Source organism: Sceloporus occidentalis, unplaced genomic scaffold (assembly GCF_023333645.1).
Source record: "Sceloporus occidentalis isolate IW3139 unplaced genomic scaffold, rSceOcc1.0.p SCAF_5, whole genome shotgun sequence".
NCBI classification, from domain to species: Eukaryota; Metazoa; Chordata; class Lepidosauria; order Squamata; family Phrynosomatidae; genus Sceloporus; species Sceloporus occidentalis.
Genome location: NW_028316985.1, coordinates 171868425 through 171887447, shown reverse-complemented (window position 1 = coordinate 171887447; position 19023 = coordinate 171868425). Strand labels below are relative to the sequence as shown.

Sequence of the window (19023 nt, the reverse complement as noted above, 5' to 3'; positions counted from 1 at the left end):
CAAAACCTGAGGATATGGTGATAAATTCAGTTTTAATTATGTGCATTGGGGGACAAAGGCAGCAGGAAGGATGTTGTTTAAAGCCAAGGGGAGTAGATAACCATATGAATGGTGGTGCGCAAATGAGGCAGTCTCTACACTCTATGCCAGTAGATAAATGTATATAAATCAGACATTAGGAATAGGAATACACCAAAACCAGTTGCTGAACACTTCAGACTTCCTGGGCATTCCACCTCAGACTTCAGATCACCAGTCCTTGAACAACAACAACAACAACAACAACAACAACAACAACAACATCCTACAAAATAAGATTGGGAAAAAAACCCTCAACAGAATTGAAATATATGCCCAATCTTCAGTCCATCAACAATGACTTTAACAGTGGTTTCCTAGCATACCACATATATTATATATATCTTTTCAGCTCACCGTAATGATCACATCACCCCTCTGCTGTCATTTCTTCACTGGCTCCCTATTCCTTTCAGAATTCATTATAAGCTCCTTCTATTAACCTTTGAAGCCCTGCATGGTTTGGCTCCCCCATATTTGTCAGCACTTGTTTTCCCCTACCATCCTGCTCATGTTTTACGTTCTAGGGACTCAGGGCTGTTGACTCAGCCAAACGTCTCCTCTTCCCTGGCTTGAATCTGACCCTTCTCCCCTGCTGCCCACTACTCTTGGAATCTCCTTCCTAAACATTTACAGACTATTACCTCTTTAGCCAGTTTTAAGTCTGATCTGAAGATGATTTTGTTTAGGGATGCTTTCCTTCATACAACCTGATTTTTGATAATGTGTATTAGTGTGCATTGTTTTATAGTCTGTTCTTTTAGAGTTATTTTAATGTTAAGTTATTAGATTATATTTTGCTGCTTTTGATTTTAGATTGTACACTGTAGTTTTTTATCTGTATTTTGGTATGACTTTGTAAAGCACCACGTAAAACGTATGGTGCTATATAAATAAACTATAACAACAACAACAACAACAACAACAACAACAACAGAATGTTAGTTAACATCCCAGCCTTTTTGTATCTCTCTTTCTCTTAGTCTAAAAAATGTTGCAAGATCCCTTTCTGCAGTACCTTTGTTGTCATGGTATTGAAAGACTGTTGTGATTCAATAATTATATAGAATGAAGGTTACAAGCAACATAATGCTATTAGTTCTACATTAGAATTCATCACACATTGGGTAAATTGTAGACACCAGGGGTTCATGTTTAGTATGCTGCCTTGTTAAGACATAAGAGTTCAGGAAGATATGAACATCTTCCAGTGTAATCCACTTAATACATCTATAAATGGTTTAATGTGAATTCTGCTATTGTTAAAATCTTGAAGATCATGGCAGGTGAGACTGAGAAGCTTTCACCCTGTTAATTCCACAATAGTTCATTTCTGCTGACGCCCAATCTTCCATCATCTGAAATGATAGGCAGTTATGAATTTGAAATTCTCTATGCCCATATTCTTTGTATAGATCCCCAAATTTTTTTATATATTTTCAAAATTTTCAATATAAGAAAAAGCAACAAAAAAGTCATACTAATGTTGAGACAAGTGTATATATAAATAAATCCAGGTAGAGTTGAATTACTGAATCAATGGGATATACATAGGTGTTGACTTACCAGGGTCCCGTTGACTTTGGCTGGAACAAAAGATTGAATTTTGACCAGGTTGGAATTATGTGGCCCTCTAGATGATATAGTACCCAGCAGTTCCCAGCAGTTCCCATTGGTTCCGCCAACAATGAGGAGTATAACAACATCTAAAGGGCCAGTTAATTCTTACCCCTGATTCAGGCCCTAGTTTATAATGCAGTGCTATGTGTGGTTTATTTGAGTTTAAAGTGCTTATTCTGAGGTATATGAGTACTGATGAAGAAACTGAAAAGAGCTTAATAGACGCTCAAGAATTATTATTATTATTATTAACCTTTATTTATAAAGCGCTGTAAATTTACACAGCACTGTACATACAATCTTTTTAATTGGACGGTTCCCTGCCCTCAGGCTTACAATCTAAAAAAAAAAAAAAAAAAGAAAAGAAGGGCAATAGTTGTAAATATAGTGTGTTAACGGCCTTGTTAAGTTCAGGTAGTAAAAGAAAGAAAAATCCCTTTAATTTTGGTGATACCTAACTTGGAAGAAGTTGGCCATCGTAATGTATGCTCCATGTTTCAGAGACTATAGGGCTGTTCTCAGAAATATCTAGTTCAGCATTTTATAATACCAATCATCCCCATCCAGTGTGACCAATGTATCATTTGCAGGAATTGTATACCCTAACATTTGAAATTCAACAAGCTAGAGTTGTATGACCTAGTTCAACATTTTATCTTTAATACTTTAAGGTGTGCCTTTCTCCATCCATCTACATCATTATTGGTTGTCAATGGCTGCAAAGCTCAAAGCATAATGATGTTTACTGGTTTACAGTTATGGAAGGCACTGGAGGAGTATGGTCAGGTTACTCTGCACTGGCCAGGTTATTCTGAAAACAACCTGAAGTATCGTGGCCCCAGAGCTGCTTCAATGTCCCCTGTCACCTTAGCCTCTGTTCTGATAAGGGGCAGCTTTTCACATGGGTGTCCCACTGTGCCACCCAGTGCAGCCAGTGTTATAACAAGTCACTCACCTGTGAGGCCAGAAAAAAAGGAGCCCAGTCTTGATCACATAGCCAGGGCATCTTGTTCTGACATCAGAGTGAAGCAACCCATGGAGGCAGCTGCATTGGGTGTCTCAGTGGGACAGCTATGCAAACAGCCATCCTATCTCAAAATGGAGGGCTCTGGATTATACAGAGCTGGGTTGTTTTTTTAATATCTGTGGTAAAATGAGTATATCTTGGCTTTGGTGCTGAATGGCCCAAACACCATGGCACCAGATTCAGGGATTGGACCATGTGCTCTCTGATCTCCCTGCTGACAGAATTGGGGGGGGGGGGAGAGATCAGTTTATTAGGCCCTGCAGTAAGGGCCTATGTTACTGGGCTACCATTTTGGAGTATATACTTCAGTGTTTCTAAAACTGTCATATTTGTTCATGGGTAGTTGCTAGCTGCTATTTGCAGTTTGAAAACTCTTCCCATCTCCCAGGGGAAATGGGATCCACAGTTCATGTTTTTATTCTAAACTGGTTATTTTAGATCTTCAAAGTGAGGAAGAGTTGCAAGGCCAAGTAGAAGTGCAGGTTGATAGCTTGCAAGGTGAGATGGAAAGAAATAGATAATTAAGCTCTTTGTGCATTACTTGGGTAGATGTATTAAAAGAACTGCTATATCAGAGAGGAGTGCATCTTTATCAGATTTGTTATTGTAATGAACTGGCGATGCTTTTTATTATGCTGTGTGGCAGCTGTTAACACCCTCATAAAATATATTGCCAAGCAGAATCATGCTAAATTGCCATTCAAACAGAACTGGTGTGAAGCCAAGGTTACCTTGATGGCACAACAAAAATAGCCCACTGATTTACTCAGGCTGCATATTTCCTTCTGTGTGGGACTGACTTTGTCTATATCTAATCTAACTCCATGTCTGTGGTCCAACAGTGTTTTTAAGACCTACTGATTTTGTGTGTTGTTGTTTTCTCTTCAGCCAGATGTATGGCTGACTGCAAATTTACCTGACACTTCCTGAAATTCCTGTATTAACACTTAGCAGGCACTTGACCTTGCCTTAACAGGGCCAATGAGAAATCAAGAGAGCTCCAAGCCAGTTTTATACTTGCTGTTAACTACTGCACATGATGAAGTACAACAGAGAGCATTTTCTTTCTCAAATACACTTTTCTTCTTTATATACAGGTCTGCATGACTTCAAGAAAGTCTGTGCTTTATTATTGCAAACAAACAAACAAGCAGAAAAGATTGTAAACATTTGAACAGTTTCTGAAGAATACATAGGAGCTGAAGTGAGACTAAATTGAACTACACATACCGAAGGGCTAATGGTCTCCATTTGTTTTCTGAACAATAGCCATGTTTTAAACAAATCTCAGAACAGGGCAAAGTGTGCAAACTAATATCATTCACTTCAGTGTGTACAGTTAACAAATATTTGAAAGTTAGTTTCTAAAAGTAATTTGTTACGTTTTAACAAGTTCAAAAAGTTATTTGTTATTACATATTTTCAGAGTTAAAATATCTAACAATATGTTACTTTGTTTCTTACAAGTACAGCACTTTTGGATTCGTGATACATTCTATATCATTTAACTCTCACATTAGAGCTGTGGAGTAGATTACATATCCATTTCACAGGTGGAAAACTGAAAGCCTTGTTCTTCTTAAGGTTTCCAAGACCTTTCATTAAAGAGACTGTTAATGAAATCTCATTCTTGCAAAGTGGCTTTTTTGGCCCTTCAGTTACAACTCCTCCCTCCCTCAAGCCATTCCAGGGGCTTGAGGACCATGGAAACCTGCAGCTTTATTGAGGCAATGGGGTTGTCAATTGTCCCTTATTATAAGCAGTTTCCATTGCATAAAGTCCAGAAAGATTGTCCCTTATTGGACTGGCTTGTGTCCCATACTATTAGGGCTGCTCCCTATTTGAGGACTGGAAAGCCTCCAAAAATATCCCTGCATACAGAGGTGTGGACCCTTCATAAAGACAGAAATGTGTGCACCATGTACTGTAATTTATAAATATGGACAGTATGTTGATTTTACAGAGAAACACATATCTAAGTTAGTTGAAATCAATGTTTTTGTTTGGTAGTTTAACAGAACAATTTAATAGTTTGTTTCCTGATTGTTAGCCCTGAATGTCATGAATTTGGACTGTTACTCTGATGTCATGGACTTGTATTTGAAAATGTTGCTTGAATTTTTGATTGTATATTAGAGTATCAGCTGAGGAACTTTTGAGAAGAGGGAGAGAATGAAATGCTGGAGTGAATACTGAATTGGTGGAATGTTTAAGATGATTTGTATACGACTGGTGAATGACAGTTTGGAGTTCAGTTCGACAAGGGTTTTGTGAGCTAGACTTGGGCTGGAGTGAAAAAAGAGACGTTTGGTTGAGTGGTTGGTACGCTTTGTCTGGATTAGTTTGAGAGTGTGAGAGAGGATGTGTAGTGTTTTGACTGTAATAATTAATCTGATTTAATACACTTCTACAAATAAAGATTTGTTTTTATATTCTTTTGGCCCAAGAGGTTGGATACAGACAAGGGGTAGATAGATAGACAGACAGACAGACAGACAGATAGAATTTGGTGGTGGGCTGCAGCAAGGATGTTGGCCCTCAAGCCAGTCCAGCTCCTCCAACCCCTGCCAGTTGCCCATCTCTGGGGACTTAGACTGGCGCGCGCCATCATGGCGTGACTCTGGCACTGCATCTGCACATTGCAGTGTTGAAGGGGCATCATAAAGCTGCACCACCATGTCTATTTCACCCCTTCTAGAGCACAAAAAAGAGCTGATTTTTGCGGGGTTTTTTGTGCTCTCTGGAGGCTGGATCGGGGTTACAGTGTGAGATTGCTGTGGTCCTGATCTGGCCAGTAAAGGGGCGGCTCCATGCTGCCTATCTGTACAGCCCCTTAGACCAGAATGTACAAAACTATAAGATTTCTGAGACCACACTTTCTTTAATCCACTGCTTCTCTTCTTTATGTTGCCAGGTTTTCATAATAGCAACAAGTGACATATAATATTACTATTAATGCCCTCTGAAGGTGCAGGGGATTTTACCACATCTCCCTTCCCCATTTTCAATTATTGTCTTTAATAATTACAACCAAGTAAGGTTTTGGTAGATTAGGACTGTTTTGAGGGGTCATATTGGGCTGAGATTATCAGATTCACAAGGTGTGATGTAGCCAAGTATGTGGAATGGAGCTGAGGAAGTGGGGACATTTAACAGATTTACTGTCTGTGCAGGTGCAGCATGTCAAGGTTAAGAGGCCTAGTTGAAGTACAGCTCAGTCAGTGGGTAAACTATAAGGAAGCTGAACCTTAGGAGAAGGATGTATTCTAGATTTAAGGTTAAATGCACAGTATACATTTTATATTCTAGGTTTTGATGGCTTCCTGTTTCTCTTTTCCTATAAACTTAGGTTTACTTTGTAGTCAGTGGACATGACACATCTTTGAAGGGAGTTTGATGTCAAACATAACAAGGTGATTAATTTGTGGGATGTGTTCTGACTTTCTTTGACTGTGAGAATGCAGAAGAGGGTTAGTGAGATTGTTTTGCTGAAATGTGTCAAATTATTTTTACAGGAACAGATAACATAGTACAACTGAAAAGGGAAGAAAGGACAGAAATGCATTGGGCCTCGTAGAGCAGCTTCAGTATGTGTTGATGTCCTATTCTACTTGCATCTTGCAGCTCATTATTTCATAGCATATAATAAAGAAGTTGCATTCTGGTTTGGTAGTGACGGCAAAGATTTTTCTGTTATATTAGAAGTAGTGAACTTATTTTCTGAGCCAGTCCCGTGCAAACCATAGGGATGTTTCCATTTCAATTTTTCACATTTTTAAAAGGCTTGTCTTACCCGAGAAGAGAAATACATGTGTTTTCCCCAGTTGGAATGTCCATTTATATTGTAATATTAATATGCAACAAATTATGACAATGTAAGGGGATGTTCTTAGCAGCTGTTCAGTGTACCAGTGCTAGCAATGACTGAACAAAAACCAGTATAAAGGTGTGTGTGTGTGTGAGGGGGGGAGTACTAATATATAGTGACTTGCCATATGGAACCTTCAAAGCTGATACAATAATTCTGTGTGTGAGAGAGAATGTGTGTGCTGCTTTAATAGTTCGTCCAACTCTAAGTAATCCGTAGTCATTCTTTCATTTATGTATCCATCATTACTTAAATATTTCTGAAAATGATTAAGCAAAATGGAACAGAAGTGGGAAGATTAACTGTTCCCAAAATAAGATGCTAGTATGTTCCTGTTCGTATATGACTTTCCATTTTGATTTTTGATTTTTGTTATATAATTGATTTTTATAAAATGTAGAACAAGTACATGATATGAATAAAAATGAATATCAACAGCTGTCCAGTGACAGGGTTAGCTTGCACTTACTAATGGTAGTACCATAGAAGAGAGAGGCATGAACTCATTTAAAAAAAATTTGAGACTATAAGAGTACATGTTGTTGTTCTGTGTCTTCAAGTCAATTCTGACTATGCCAACCCTAAGGTGAACCTATCCTGCAGTTTTCTTGACAGAATTGGTGCAGAGGAGGTTTTTCCTTGCCTTCTTCTGAGGCTGAGAGAGTGTGACTTACCCAGGGTCACCCAGTAGGTTTCCATGGCTGAGCAAGAATTTGAATCCTTATTTCTCATAGTCCTAGTCCAGCACTCAAGTCACTACACGGCACTGGCTCTCTAGGAGCCTAGTTGCCCTCATATGCAGGCTAGCTGGGTATAACCTAGAATAAACATACCCTTGCTTGCTTGCCTGTTACTGTTCTCATCATTTTAGAGTACAAGATGAATGAATGAATGAATGAATCTTTATTTGTATACCGCTATTCCCATGATCACAGCGGTTTACAACAGTAATAAAAACAGACCGAAATTACAAAATCCAATAAAAAGAAATCCCCCCACATTAAACAATACAGTACAGCAGTAAAAATATCCATCATTCAATCACAGTTAAAAACCAAAGCACCAATTACATCCAATACAATACACCAACACAAGGGAAGAAGAATGGAATTAGGGAACATGGGGGAAAGCTTGATGAAAGAGGTGAGTCTTTAGATTTTTCCTGAAAGACTCCAGGGAGGGGACTGAGCGGAGCTCGTCCGGCAGAGAGTTCCAGGTCTGCAGGGCTGAAGCAGAAAAAGCCCTATGTGCAGACACCACATATCTTGTATCAGGGACTCTCAAAAGTTGTTTCCCGCCTGACCTGCGAGTGTGGGGAGGATTATATGGAGAGAGGCGGTCCTCCAAGTACCCTGGGCCCAAGCCATTAAGGGCTTTATAGGTAAAAATCAACACCTTGTATTGCGCCCGGAAGCGGATTGGCAGCCAATGAAGATCTTTCAATACCGGTGTTATATGACTGGCTCTGGAGTTGCCAGTGACCAGCCTAGCTGCCATATTCTGGACCAATTGTAGCTTCCGAATTTGGTACAAGGGTTGCCCCATGTAGAGCATATTACAGAAGTCGAGTCGAGAGGTTACCAGTGCATGTACCACTGTTTCAAGGTCCCCCCGGCCTAGGAAGGGTCGCAGCTGGCGTATCAGCCGAAGCTGATAACAGGCACTTCTAACTGTCGCATCCACCTGAGATGAGCTTTCACTTGTATAATAAGCTTTCCTTGGTGGGGTTCTGGGTTATGTAAGCCTTGTGATCGCACCTTGTACGTGCCTCTTCCTAAGGGAGGTCATAGCTCAGTGAAACCAAAGTCCAGTTTAGAGAATTTGGCTTTAGGACAGTATAGGTAAGCTTTGTTGTTATAGCAATAGCAATATCAAGTACATTTCTATACTGCTTATCGGTGCACTTAAGCCCTCTCCAAGCAGTTTACAGTGTGTAAACCAATTACCCTGAACAAGCCAGGTACACTGGTGCCTCGGGATACGAAATGATCGGGTTACGAAATTTCCGGGATACGAAAAAGTTGGATTGGCAAAAACTGTTTCGGGTTACGAAATATTTTTCGGGTTACGAAATTCATTTCGGCGCGAAATTCAAATGCTGCAAAGTGCAGCTATAGGCTTTCCAGTGCTAACGGATTATTTTTCGGGTTACGAAATTTTCAGGTTACGAAAGGAATGGCGGAACGAATTAATTTCGTAACCCGAGGCACCAGTGTACTCATTTTAGCAATTTATGAAAGGATTGAAGGCTGAGTGGACCCTGGATCGCTGCCTGGGATCGAACTTGCAACCTTGTAGCTGTGAATGGCTGCAGTACTGGCATTTAACCACTGCACCATCAGGGCTCCTTGTTGAAGGACCCAGTCCTACCACCTGTTGTGAAAGAATGCTAGAAACCCATCACCTAAAGCAGTTGATACTTTCCTCTACTGTAATTTATCAGGCATGTTTGTTTATCATCAGTAACCCTTATCTTTTACCACTAACGTTTGCCAGTTTAATTACCAAATGAAGCCCTTGAGAGGGGTGTTATTGTGTTTAGGTCTAACATAGAAAATAGTAAACATATGGATCATATGGGGGAAGTTACCAAAGAGCTTGTGCAGTCTATGGCTCTCAGTTCAGTTTATAGTTATTGGAAGCAAACATAAGTTATTGCCATATAATGTGTGAAACAGCTTTTAATGGTTTTGAAAGAGGAAAAATCTGCTCATTAAAAATTAGTCAGATAATTCTGCATTCTAATTTCATACATATATCAAATATGTATTCTGAAGATCTTCATAATTCTTAAATCATCAAGAAAAGGAAAGTCATAATGTATTCAGTCCAAGTGCTGATTTACATCTTTCAGAAGCAACTTTTACCTCCTTTCATCGATAAGCCACTGATAATTTCTATTTTAAACCAAAGATTCAATCAGTGGGACCTGCAATCAATTGAGGTTGCTGAGGCATGTCTGAAGGCAGAATATGATCTATTTATATTTAATTTAGTAAACTGGAATGAAACCAAGGTAGATATTAACTATTGGGATCACAGTTCAGGTACAGGCCAAACATACTTTAGAAGCTATTTAGCTATAGCACTGCATGAAATCTAAGAAAACAAAGGTATTGTTGGAGTTTAAAAATCTATATTTTCATTGAAATCCTAATTGAAAGCCATTTTAAAGGAGTATGTTGAATGCATACAAAAGCATGGACATTGATTTCAGTGAGTAGATCAGCAGAGGTGTTGCCTTTAAAGAGAAAATTTGAATACTCTACTTTTGTGATAACTTACCTTTTTGATTAAAATTTCATTATGTTTCAGAGTTCATTATCTGACAGTAACAAGGAGAGTTGATTTACGTTTTGCTATAAAGCACATAATTCAGTGGTTTGAAAAATAGTGCTAAATTAATAGTCTGATTTCCCTGCCCCCAAAAAATCTATTTAACTTGTAACTTCTCTCTCATACAATATATCAACATGAGGTTCCAGATTTTCCAGATGGCTGTTCTGAACTCTGTCTCCAACTTACGCTGGTAACTAACAGAAGCATAACAAATTGGTAATGAAAGATCAAAGCTTTTCTTGTCGAGTTGTCTCTGTAGGACCCTTCTGTTGTTACCGCCAGCAGTTATCCAACGCTCATAATATTTTGCACAGATATGTAGGGAACATCACCTCTTAGTCACCCCCCACACACCAATCATCTGCAGGTTGAATTTTAATCCCAGCTGGAGAAGTGTTCAACTCCCTGTCCTGCTTATGTGTGAATCTACCCCACCCCGCTTATCTTGCTATTTCTCTTCCTCCTCCCCTCATTTCCCCCCATCTATGGCAGTCAATTAAACTCTAGAAGTAAAAGGAAATGTCAGTGCTTTCTATGCCAGGTCTACTGGCTCTTAGCTTGGAACAGCACATGGTGTATTATTGTTGGGAGGATGTCACAGCAGTCTGGTACCAGTCTAGGGGGATAAGTAGGCAGGAGGGAGTTAGAAAAATTGCACATGGGTTGAGGAAGGAGGTTCATGGCCCATGGGGATCTTAAAGTAAAAAAAGTACATCATAGGGATGCATAAGGGGTAGGGGAAAATCTGACTTCACTTGGGTTGGTTCAATATAACCCTGGCTGGTGGTATTATTATTATTATTATTATTATTCAACTTATTTTAAGTTAATTTAAGAAGAACTGGCAAAAGTGGGTGAATGGGGTAGTCTTCTGTGAGTGTTGCCCACAGAACATAGATGTAAGTCTCTTTAGTTTGAATAACTATAATATTTCTCTTTACTGTGAGAAAGTCATTGGAAATCATGCAGTTTTTAAAGGTTATTATCAGTTTGGACTTGTACAAAAAGATGCATGTGAGCAGGCACTTGTTTTCTGTGCAGGAAATACTGCTGTCTTTGCGTGAAACTTTTATCTGTTCAGAAAATGTTGTGGCTTATTGACTGATTGGTTGATTTTATATTCCACCTTTCTCCTGAGAAGGGAGATATTTTAGTTGCAGAAAATACTGTTTTGCTGAAAATGCAAATGTCAATATGAAATTTTCACACAGAATATATACTGAACTGCAAAGATTTTCACCTGTTTAGTTTTCGTCTTGTTCGGGTTTCCTAACATTGGGTTTCACCATTTTTCAACCATTTCCCCCCAAAGTTAATTCCATTGCTAATAGGAGATGATTCAGCATGGCTTATCTTCATACTAGAAAGGTACTGTAAGGTCCACAGTGTTCTTCCTTTCCATCCTAATGCCCCTCCAGCTTTCCTGGGGAGAGGGATGCTTGTGTGGGAAGGAGGTGCATCATATGCTCCACTCTTGTGACCTGTAGCTATTTACTTTAGCATCTTGGTACAAAAAGAAACTTGGTTACAGTGCTTCCAATCTTATGAAGGTAATTTGATCACTTTTGGAGGTCTCCCTCTGGATAACTGCAGATAACACTAGATGAAAGAAGGTGTATTTTGGTAATAAGTGAGTTCTTCCTGCAGAAGAATGAGGGGGTAGACTGAGAATAAAGGAAGTTCCAGAAATTGGAATAATTTATTTATGTATGACGGCTCTCAGACTGTGTTAGCCAGCATGGTCTAGGGTTGCATGCTTGCCTCAAGTTATCAGGGGCTTCAACAGATTTCTCCCTGCTTCCCCATTCCTTCTCCCTTTCTTCAACTGACGCATAAACATCTTTACATCCTCAGATCTCTCAGGCTCTTGTCAGGCAATTTGCTCTGTTTTAATAATGTGAATCTTTTAATTTGCAGACTTTTGTGCTTCTACATAACTAGAAAGCCCATCAAGTATAGAGAAACCTCTGCCTCAAGAGCTTATTCCCTTCTAAATTGATAGATTCTCAGCTACCTGAGTTTCAATATTAGCAAGGATGACTACTGTATTGGGAATATTAGGTCTGATCAAATCATGTTCTCTGTATAGGTGTATTTTGGAAATGGTCTGGAGAATAAAGTTCCACTCCATTCATCTTTCTTTCTTTCTTTCTTTCTTTCTTTCTTTCTTTTTTGCCTTCTTAGCTGCATTTAAAAATGTCCCTGGTGATGATGTTTCTCCCATTGTTATTGTAACTGGAATCTATAATTAAATTTATAAATGCCATGTGCCCATGACAATAAGTGAAGGGATGAGAATAACAATTATTTTGTACATTTTCTCCTGAGATTCAGTCAGCAAATGTGTGCTTCTATACTGTTATCATTTTCCTTTGCTCCCTTTTTTAAAGCAAATTGGCAAAACAGCATTTTCGGGGGGGGGGGGGGGAAGAGAAGTTCCCTTGATGTGTTGTGGATGGTAGGTCTATCATTATATGCTCATTTTGGCTTTTTTGTAGTCAGGTTATGACAAATAATCAACAACCCCCTCATTTGGCACCTTATATGATTAGGCCTGACTTGAACAATACAAATACCTTAAAATGCCACTTAAATAAAAGAGAACAAATATATAATTCCAGTCAAAGGAGCAAAATGGGATCCGTAGCAAAAAGGGTGTTAAATCAAATTACATGCTATCTAATTTCCATACAGAGTTGTGACAGTGTACGCAGGAGGTATTCTGCTTTAGTTACAGCACAATACTTGCCCTAAATTTCTGCCCATGCTCCCATTCTCAATTATGCCTCCTCTAATTTGCATATTGGTAAAAATGAGAGTCAACATGGTATAGTGGTTTGAACATTGGACTACAATTCTAGGGGACCAGAATCTGAATCCCTGCTCTGTCATGGAAACCCATTGGGTAACCTTGGGTAAGTCACACATTCAGCCCCAGAAAACCCCATGATAGTGTTGCTTTAGAATTGCAATAAGTTGGAAACAACTTGAAAACACATAACAACAACCACCACAATGAAGATGGGAGGCAAATTTCAACTGAGCACAATTACTAAATAGTCACTCTGTTTTTCTTCCTCCCTTTTTATGTTTTCCAGACAGAAAGCACTTTTGAAAAGTAATTAATGAGGATTGCAAGAATATAAGTATCTAAAATGATTCCAAATGCATAAAGAGTAGATTTATGAAATGCACAAAACTAAGTACTTACGAAATTCCCACTTGGCAAAATGTGATTTTACACATAATGAACTGCTGCCTTTATTGTACTTTTTACTCATGTACACTAAATGAAAGCTGTTGCTTCCATTTGCCATGATTTCCTTTGGAAGTAACAACTCCCATGATAGTGTAACAGCAAAGAAACCAAAGTTTATAATTGATTTTGACACTTGTCTCTTCCCAGTATTGTACTGCTTCTAATTCCTGTCTGTATAAATTTGAAATGCATGAGTGTGGTTGGCATATTGATTATTAAATTCTTCAGTGTCTTTACAAGTTTCTTTTTCTTTTCTTCCCAAAGATGGCAAATTAGGCAGCAAGATAATAAATTGTTCTTTATGTTTTTTGAAATAGTGGTATATTTTTAGCTTCCAGTAATTTTTGCAGAGAACAGCCAAATCAGATATTCTCTAATGCTGTTCCAGGTTTAAATATTATATTCTAGTAGAAAAAGCTGCCAATCTAAATGATTTTTTAAAAAAACAACAACAATGAAATCTTACTTCAAAATAAGTACACTAGAATTGTCACTCTGCTTTTCGCATACTTTGGCAGTAACTGCTGCCTGTTTGAATATAGTTTACTTACTATGACATTCATTATGCACTATAGAAAATAACATCTCACCCGCTTGGCTCAGATGATCAAACCCTGACATAATAATGTAGGATCGGTGTGATCCCACATTCTCTGCTCTTTCTTTGTTTCCTTCACAAAAGCATGAGAACCACTCAGGTTGTCATAGGTAACCAAAGCTTCAGGTGACTTCTGAACAATGTGCAGCTTAGTTATTGTATGTTGTCACGGGCCTCCAAGTTGTTTCTGATTTATGATTACCCTAGTCCAGTGGGTTTCCATCACTGAGGGGAGATTCAAACCCTGCTCTCCAGAATCATAGCCCTTCATTCAAACAAGTACACCAAACCTGCTTATAAACATAAGAAAGGGAAAATATTTGACTTCTTTTAAATCAGGAGACCCACATGGAGATCTTTGGAAAAATGCCTCCATTTCAAAAGAGGCTTTGTTTGTAGCACTAGGATAGGAAGGATGACTCAAGCCTCTCTTAAAGATGTGAAATTGGTGGCAATTGGCCAAATTCTGAAATTCTGGTGGGTTACAGACTGCTGAAAAGCGGCGGCCTGCACCTGCCCCTTTCGCAGCCGGATCGGGGCCTCAGTGGCCAGAGCGGCAGCCGCTGAGGCCCTGATCCGCCACTTTCCAGGACCATTCAAAGTCATTTCATACACACACAGTGAACCTGCTGTTAAAAAAATACATTTTCTTACTGTTGCATTGGCCTTTAACCTGTGATCCAAACACTAAATAATTACAGATCCACTGAAGACAGTTATGCATAAATATCATTATTTCCATTCAGCATTGCCAAATCCAGATCTTGAGGCACAGCTGAAGATGCTGACTAAAGGGCTTTTGTCAATAGCAACAGCTGTTCAGCCATTACAACTGCCCAGCTAATGCTTCGGGACCAGAAGATTATTTAAATTTCATTAAGATTTAATTAGCCCACAGCACCTATGTCTCACCAGTGACAGATGGAGGAAGAGGACACAATAGCCATCTTCCTGTCGTTGGGTTTTTAAATTTTATTGTTTACAAACTCTTCTCCTGTGTTATCCCACTATCATAATTTGCCATGCAGTTTTGTTTTGTTTTGTTTTTTAAAAAGCTTTATTTAGTTGGCTAAAGTGACAACCAAACGTATGTCTTAAAGTAACACATATTTGTAAAACCTAGAGTTAACAGGAAAAAACTGATAATGAATCACATGGGTGTCCTTCAAGATGCCACTTTCTTACTCTAAAACTAGGAATGATGGGTGAGTCTGTCTCCTAGTCTTTTCTTTCTATTTGTTGATGTTTCCATGCATTAGCATGGCAAGCATCAGAACACCATGTATCTGTGTCATCATAGTACCCATTACTTTGGTGATGTGACCTATTGAACTACTAACAAAGATTGAGAGGTGTGAGTTCTAGGACTTAGTGAGAGAGTAGTAAAGGGTGGCACCTCTCGTCAAACTCATAAGCCCCGCCCACTGACAGGTGCCCCGCCCCGGAAGTCCCGCCTTAACAGGAAGTCCCGCCTTAACCGGATATCCGGCCTCCTGCCGGAAGTCCCGCCCTCCCCGGATATCCGGCCTTCTGCCGGAAGTCCTGCCCTCCCCGGATATCCGGCCACGCCCCCCGCTTGTGGCCCCACCCCAGCATGAAACCCCGCCTGTAGGTGGAGCGTCTGAAGGGACTCATGTGACCATGATGATTCAAAAGGGCCAATCAGAAGACGGTTTTAGCAACGCTACAGGAAGCCTTTGGGCAAGCCCAGACATGTTCAGGGAAGACAGCATGGAGTCAACCACCGCTATTCCAAGCTCTGGCGGTTTTTCCAGGCCATCTGCAGCAAGAAAAAAGCAACCTGCAAGGAAGGCCGCCCCTAGATTCACCTCTTTCCCCCCGCTACTGCCAGGACCTATGGGTTTTTCCAAACCCCCGGTACCCTTGCTTAAGGAAGGCTGGGCAGAATTTACGAAGCCTCTCTCGCTAACTCCTGCAGACCTGAAAACCCGTGCTGGTAAGAAAAAGACCACCGTGAAGGATTCCCCCGTGTTCGTTTTTTCAGCAGGCCAAGAGGCTGGGGCTAAAACCATGAGCTCGCCGGACGGGAGTATAGATGGCCTTGATAATGGATCTGACCTAGAGTGTGATTGCGGTTGTGATCTGAAAGCACTTTTCCCGAAGAGGGAAAGACCTCTGATTTCTGATCCAGAAGAGCTAGATGGCAGTGTGTTTAGTAAAGCAGCCCCACAGAAGATTGAGAGCTCGGTGGGAGAGCCTGACACAGCTGGATCGGCTAACCAATCACTCCTTGATGACCTGATGGAGGCTGCCTTGGGGGACAACTCTGAAAAGACAGATGCAGGTTATGACAGCTTACCGGTAAGAGTTTTTTGTATTGAGTGGCTGTTTTTTTTTTTTAAAGAAAGAGAGAGGTTGGGGGTGCATTGCATGCAGAGGTTTTTTACTAAAAGATGTTTTAAATGTTTTTGCCAACAGGAGGCTGGTGTGCATGAAAGTGACGTGAAGAATCTTCAGTTCGGAAACTCTCAGAATGTAAACATATCCTGTGTTTCATGTGTTTCCTTGAAGCCTGAAGATTAGATATGCTCTGTGTAATTTGCAATAAAAATGGTTTGATCTATACCTGCGTGTTCATATTTACAGCAACTGACAAAATGTCAGAACATGAAAAAATCCTAAAGAAAATATACTACGACCCTGAAGAAGTTGGAAGCTTTGGCGGTGTTCATCCCCTCTTTCTAGAGGCCAAAAAGCAGAACAAAACTATCCGGAAGGGGGAGGTTGTTGGATGGCTTTCCAAACAGGACAGTTATACACTACATAGGCCAGCCAGGGTCCGTTTTAAAAGAAACAAGACTGTTGTATCTAAAGTGGATTCTCAATGGCAGGCTGATTTAGTTGACATGCAACAATTTTCTAAGTATAATCGGGGTTACAAGTACATTTTAACCGTGATAGATATCCTTTCAAAATATGCCTGGGCTGTGGCTCTGAAGGATAAGTCAGGTAGAGAAGTGTCAGGAGCCTTTAATACTATTTTCTCAGAAAATAACAGAAAACCTGTTAAGTTACAGACAGATCGTGGCTCCGAGTTCTTAAACAAGTCTGTAAGTAGCCTTTTAAAACAACATGGGGTATATCACTTTGTCACCAATAATGAAGTTAAAGCTGCAGTTGTGGAGCGGTTTAACAGAACTTTAAAAACAAAAATGTGGAGGTACTTCACAGCCAATAACACCTTCACCTATATTGATGCCCTCCCATTGTTTATAAAAAGTTATAATCATAGTTTTCACCGTACTATCAAAGCAAGGCCTGTTGATGTCAATGATTCCAATGACCTAGCAGTGTGGAAAACAGTTTATGGGACCCCTGTCAAAAGAAAAGAGGAAGTGCCAGTGCTCAGAAAAGGAGACCACGTTAGGATTTCTAAAAGCAAGGGAATATTTGCTAAGGGCTATGAACAGAATTTTACTACAGAGGTATTCATTGTGGACCATGTCATCAGAAAAGCAGAAAGGCCTGTGTTTCTTCTGAAAGATTATGATGGTGAAACTGTGGTTGGCAGCTTTTATCCTGAAGAATTACAAAAGATTAACACTGCAGAGGACCAGGTATACAGGATTGAGAAAATTCTAGCTACAAAAGGCAAGGGTAGAAAGAAGCATTACCTAGTGAAATGGCTAGGATGGCCAAGCAAATTCAACAGTTGGGTTCTTGCTTCTGAAGTTGGCAAACCTGTGTAATAGCTGCTGGTGAAGAGGTGGAACAATGGGGGATGGTAGCTTTTATGTTGTTCTTCCAAGTAATGCCTGTGCAGATGTTTTTCCAGAGAACACGATCTCAAGTTTTACTATCTCTGTCGCAAGACCTCTGGAGCTTCCTGGGGAGTGGGAGGTAGGCCTGGCCGAGATACAGTACCCTCATAGTTGGAACACTGTAACTTCTGATGTGTGGTTTGAAATTGCAAACGGGAAAAGGCGGTGGCGTTACCTTCTACAACGGGGCTATTATTCAAGTATCCCTGAACTACTTGCACACATGAACAGCCTTATAAAAACACACAATGATCCCCCAGAAGTGGTTCTGCGGTATGACCAAGTGTCCAGAAAGGTTTGGCTTGAAACAGATGGCACATACACACTGATGGTTGGTGCAGAATTATCCTACATATTAGGGCTGTTTCCCAACCATCATGTCAAAATCCTGCCTTTCGCAGCAGACATCACTGGGGGTTTCACCAGTTTATATGTTTACACAGATATTGTGGAGCACCAGATAGTTGGGGACGTCTATGTGCCTTTGCTACGCTGCGTACCTGTGCAAGGACAGAATAATGAGCGTGTCAATATTTGTTATGACAAGCCTCACTACATTCCTGTAAGCAAGCACCATGTTGACACCATCACTGTTGAGATAAAGACAGATCAGAACAAAAAAGTCCCATTTCGCTTTGGAAAGGTGATTGTGAAGCTTCACTTCCGGCCCAGGAGAACTCTGCATCTTTAAAAAAAAAAAAAAAAAATGGTGATCGTAAAATCATATGGGGACCCAGCCCTTTACAGAAATTATTACAGAGCCCAGGCTGGAAATGGCCTTCCTGGATATCAGGGTGTCCCCCAAATGTACGGGGCAGGGCTTGGTGGGATTTTCAGAGGCCTTTTTCGAAAAGCTGTTCCGCTTTTAAGAAGAGGCCTGGACATTATTAAACCTCACGCAAAAACAGCTTTTCGTAATATTGCCAAAGATGTTGCTGGCAAGGTGACTGAGGCAGTTCTAAATAGAGTGACACCTCCAAATCTGCAAGAAGGATCGGGCCTGATGTACATTAAAAGAAGGAAGGGGTTAAAAAGAAAAGCATCACAGGCGAGGCTGACAGGCCCTCCCCACCCCCTTAAAAGAAAAGTCCCACAAGAAAAGAAAACTCAGAAGCGGAGAGCTGTGCGAAAGCGACAGAGGGCTCTGGCTAAGAGGGACATCTTTTAAACCAGCATCATGGCCTTTATCCATTGTGGCTCTGAAGAGTGCACTAAATCTGAATTAGATTTATTCCACATTGGGCCTACTCAGACCAGTATTGAGAGAAGTGTGTTTATTGAGGTTCCCCCACTGACTGCTCTTACAGAATCTGCCCCACTTGACTTTTTCATTGCCGGGAATGGTGAGGACTATATGGATCTGAACAACACGCTCCTCTATTTGACCTGTAAAATAGTGAATGAAGATGGGTCAAACCTTGCAGAAGATGCCAAGGTAGGGCTGGTGAATTA

At 40.2% G+C, this 19023-nt stretch overlaps 2 protein-coding genes across 4 annotated transcripts in view; both read left to right on the top strand.

The window, feature by feature from the left end:
• Positions 1 to 19023, top strand: part of CCSER1 (coiled-coil serine rich protein 1) — a 927042-nt gene that overhangs the window by 275549 nt on the left and 632470 nt on the right. The window lies entirely within an intron of this gene.
• On the top strand, positions 15431 to 16333 carry LOC149313140 (uncharacterized). Its single transcript, XM_089526559.1, has 2 exons — positions 15431 to 16111; positions 16229 to 16333. The coding sequence occupies exons 1-2, from the start codon at positions 15431 to 15433 to the stop codon at positions 16331 to 16333; spliced, it is 786 nt and encodes a 261-aa protein (XP_089382685.1).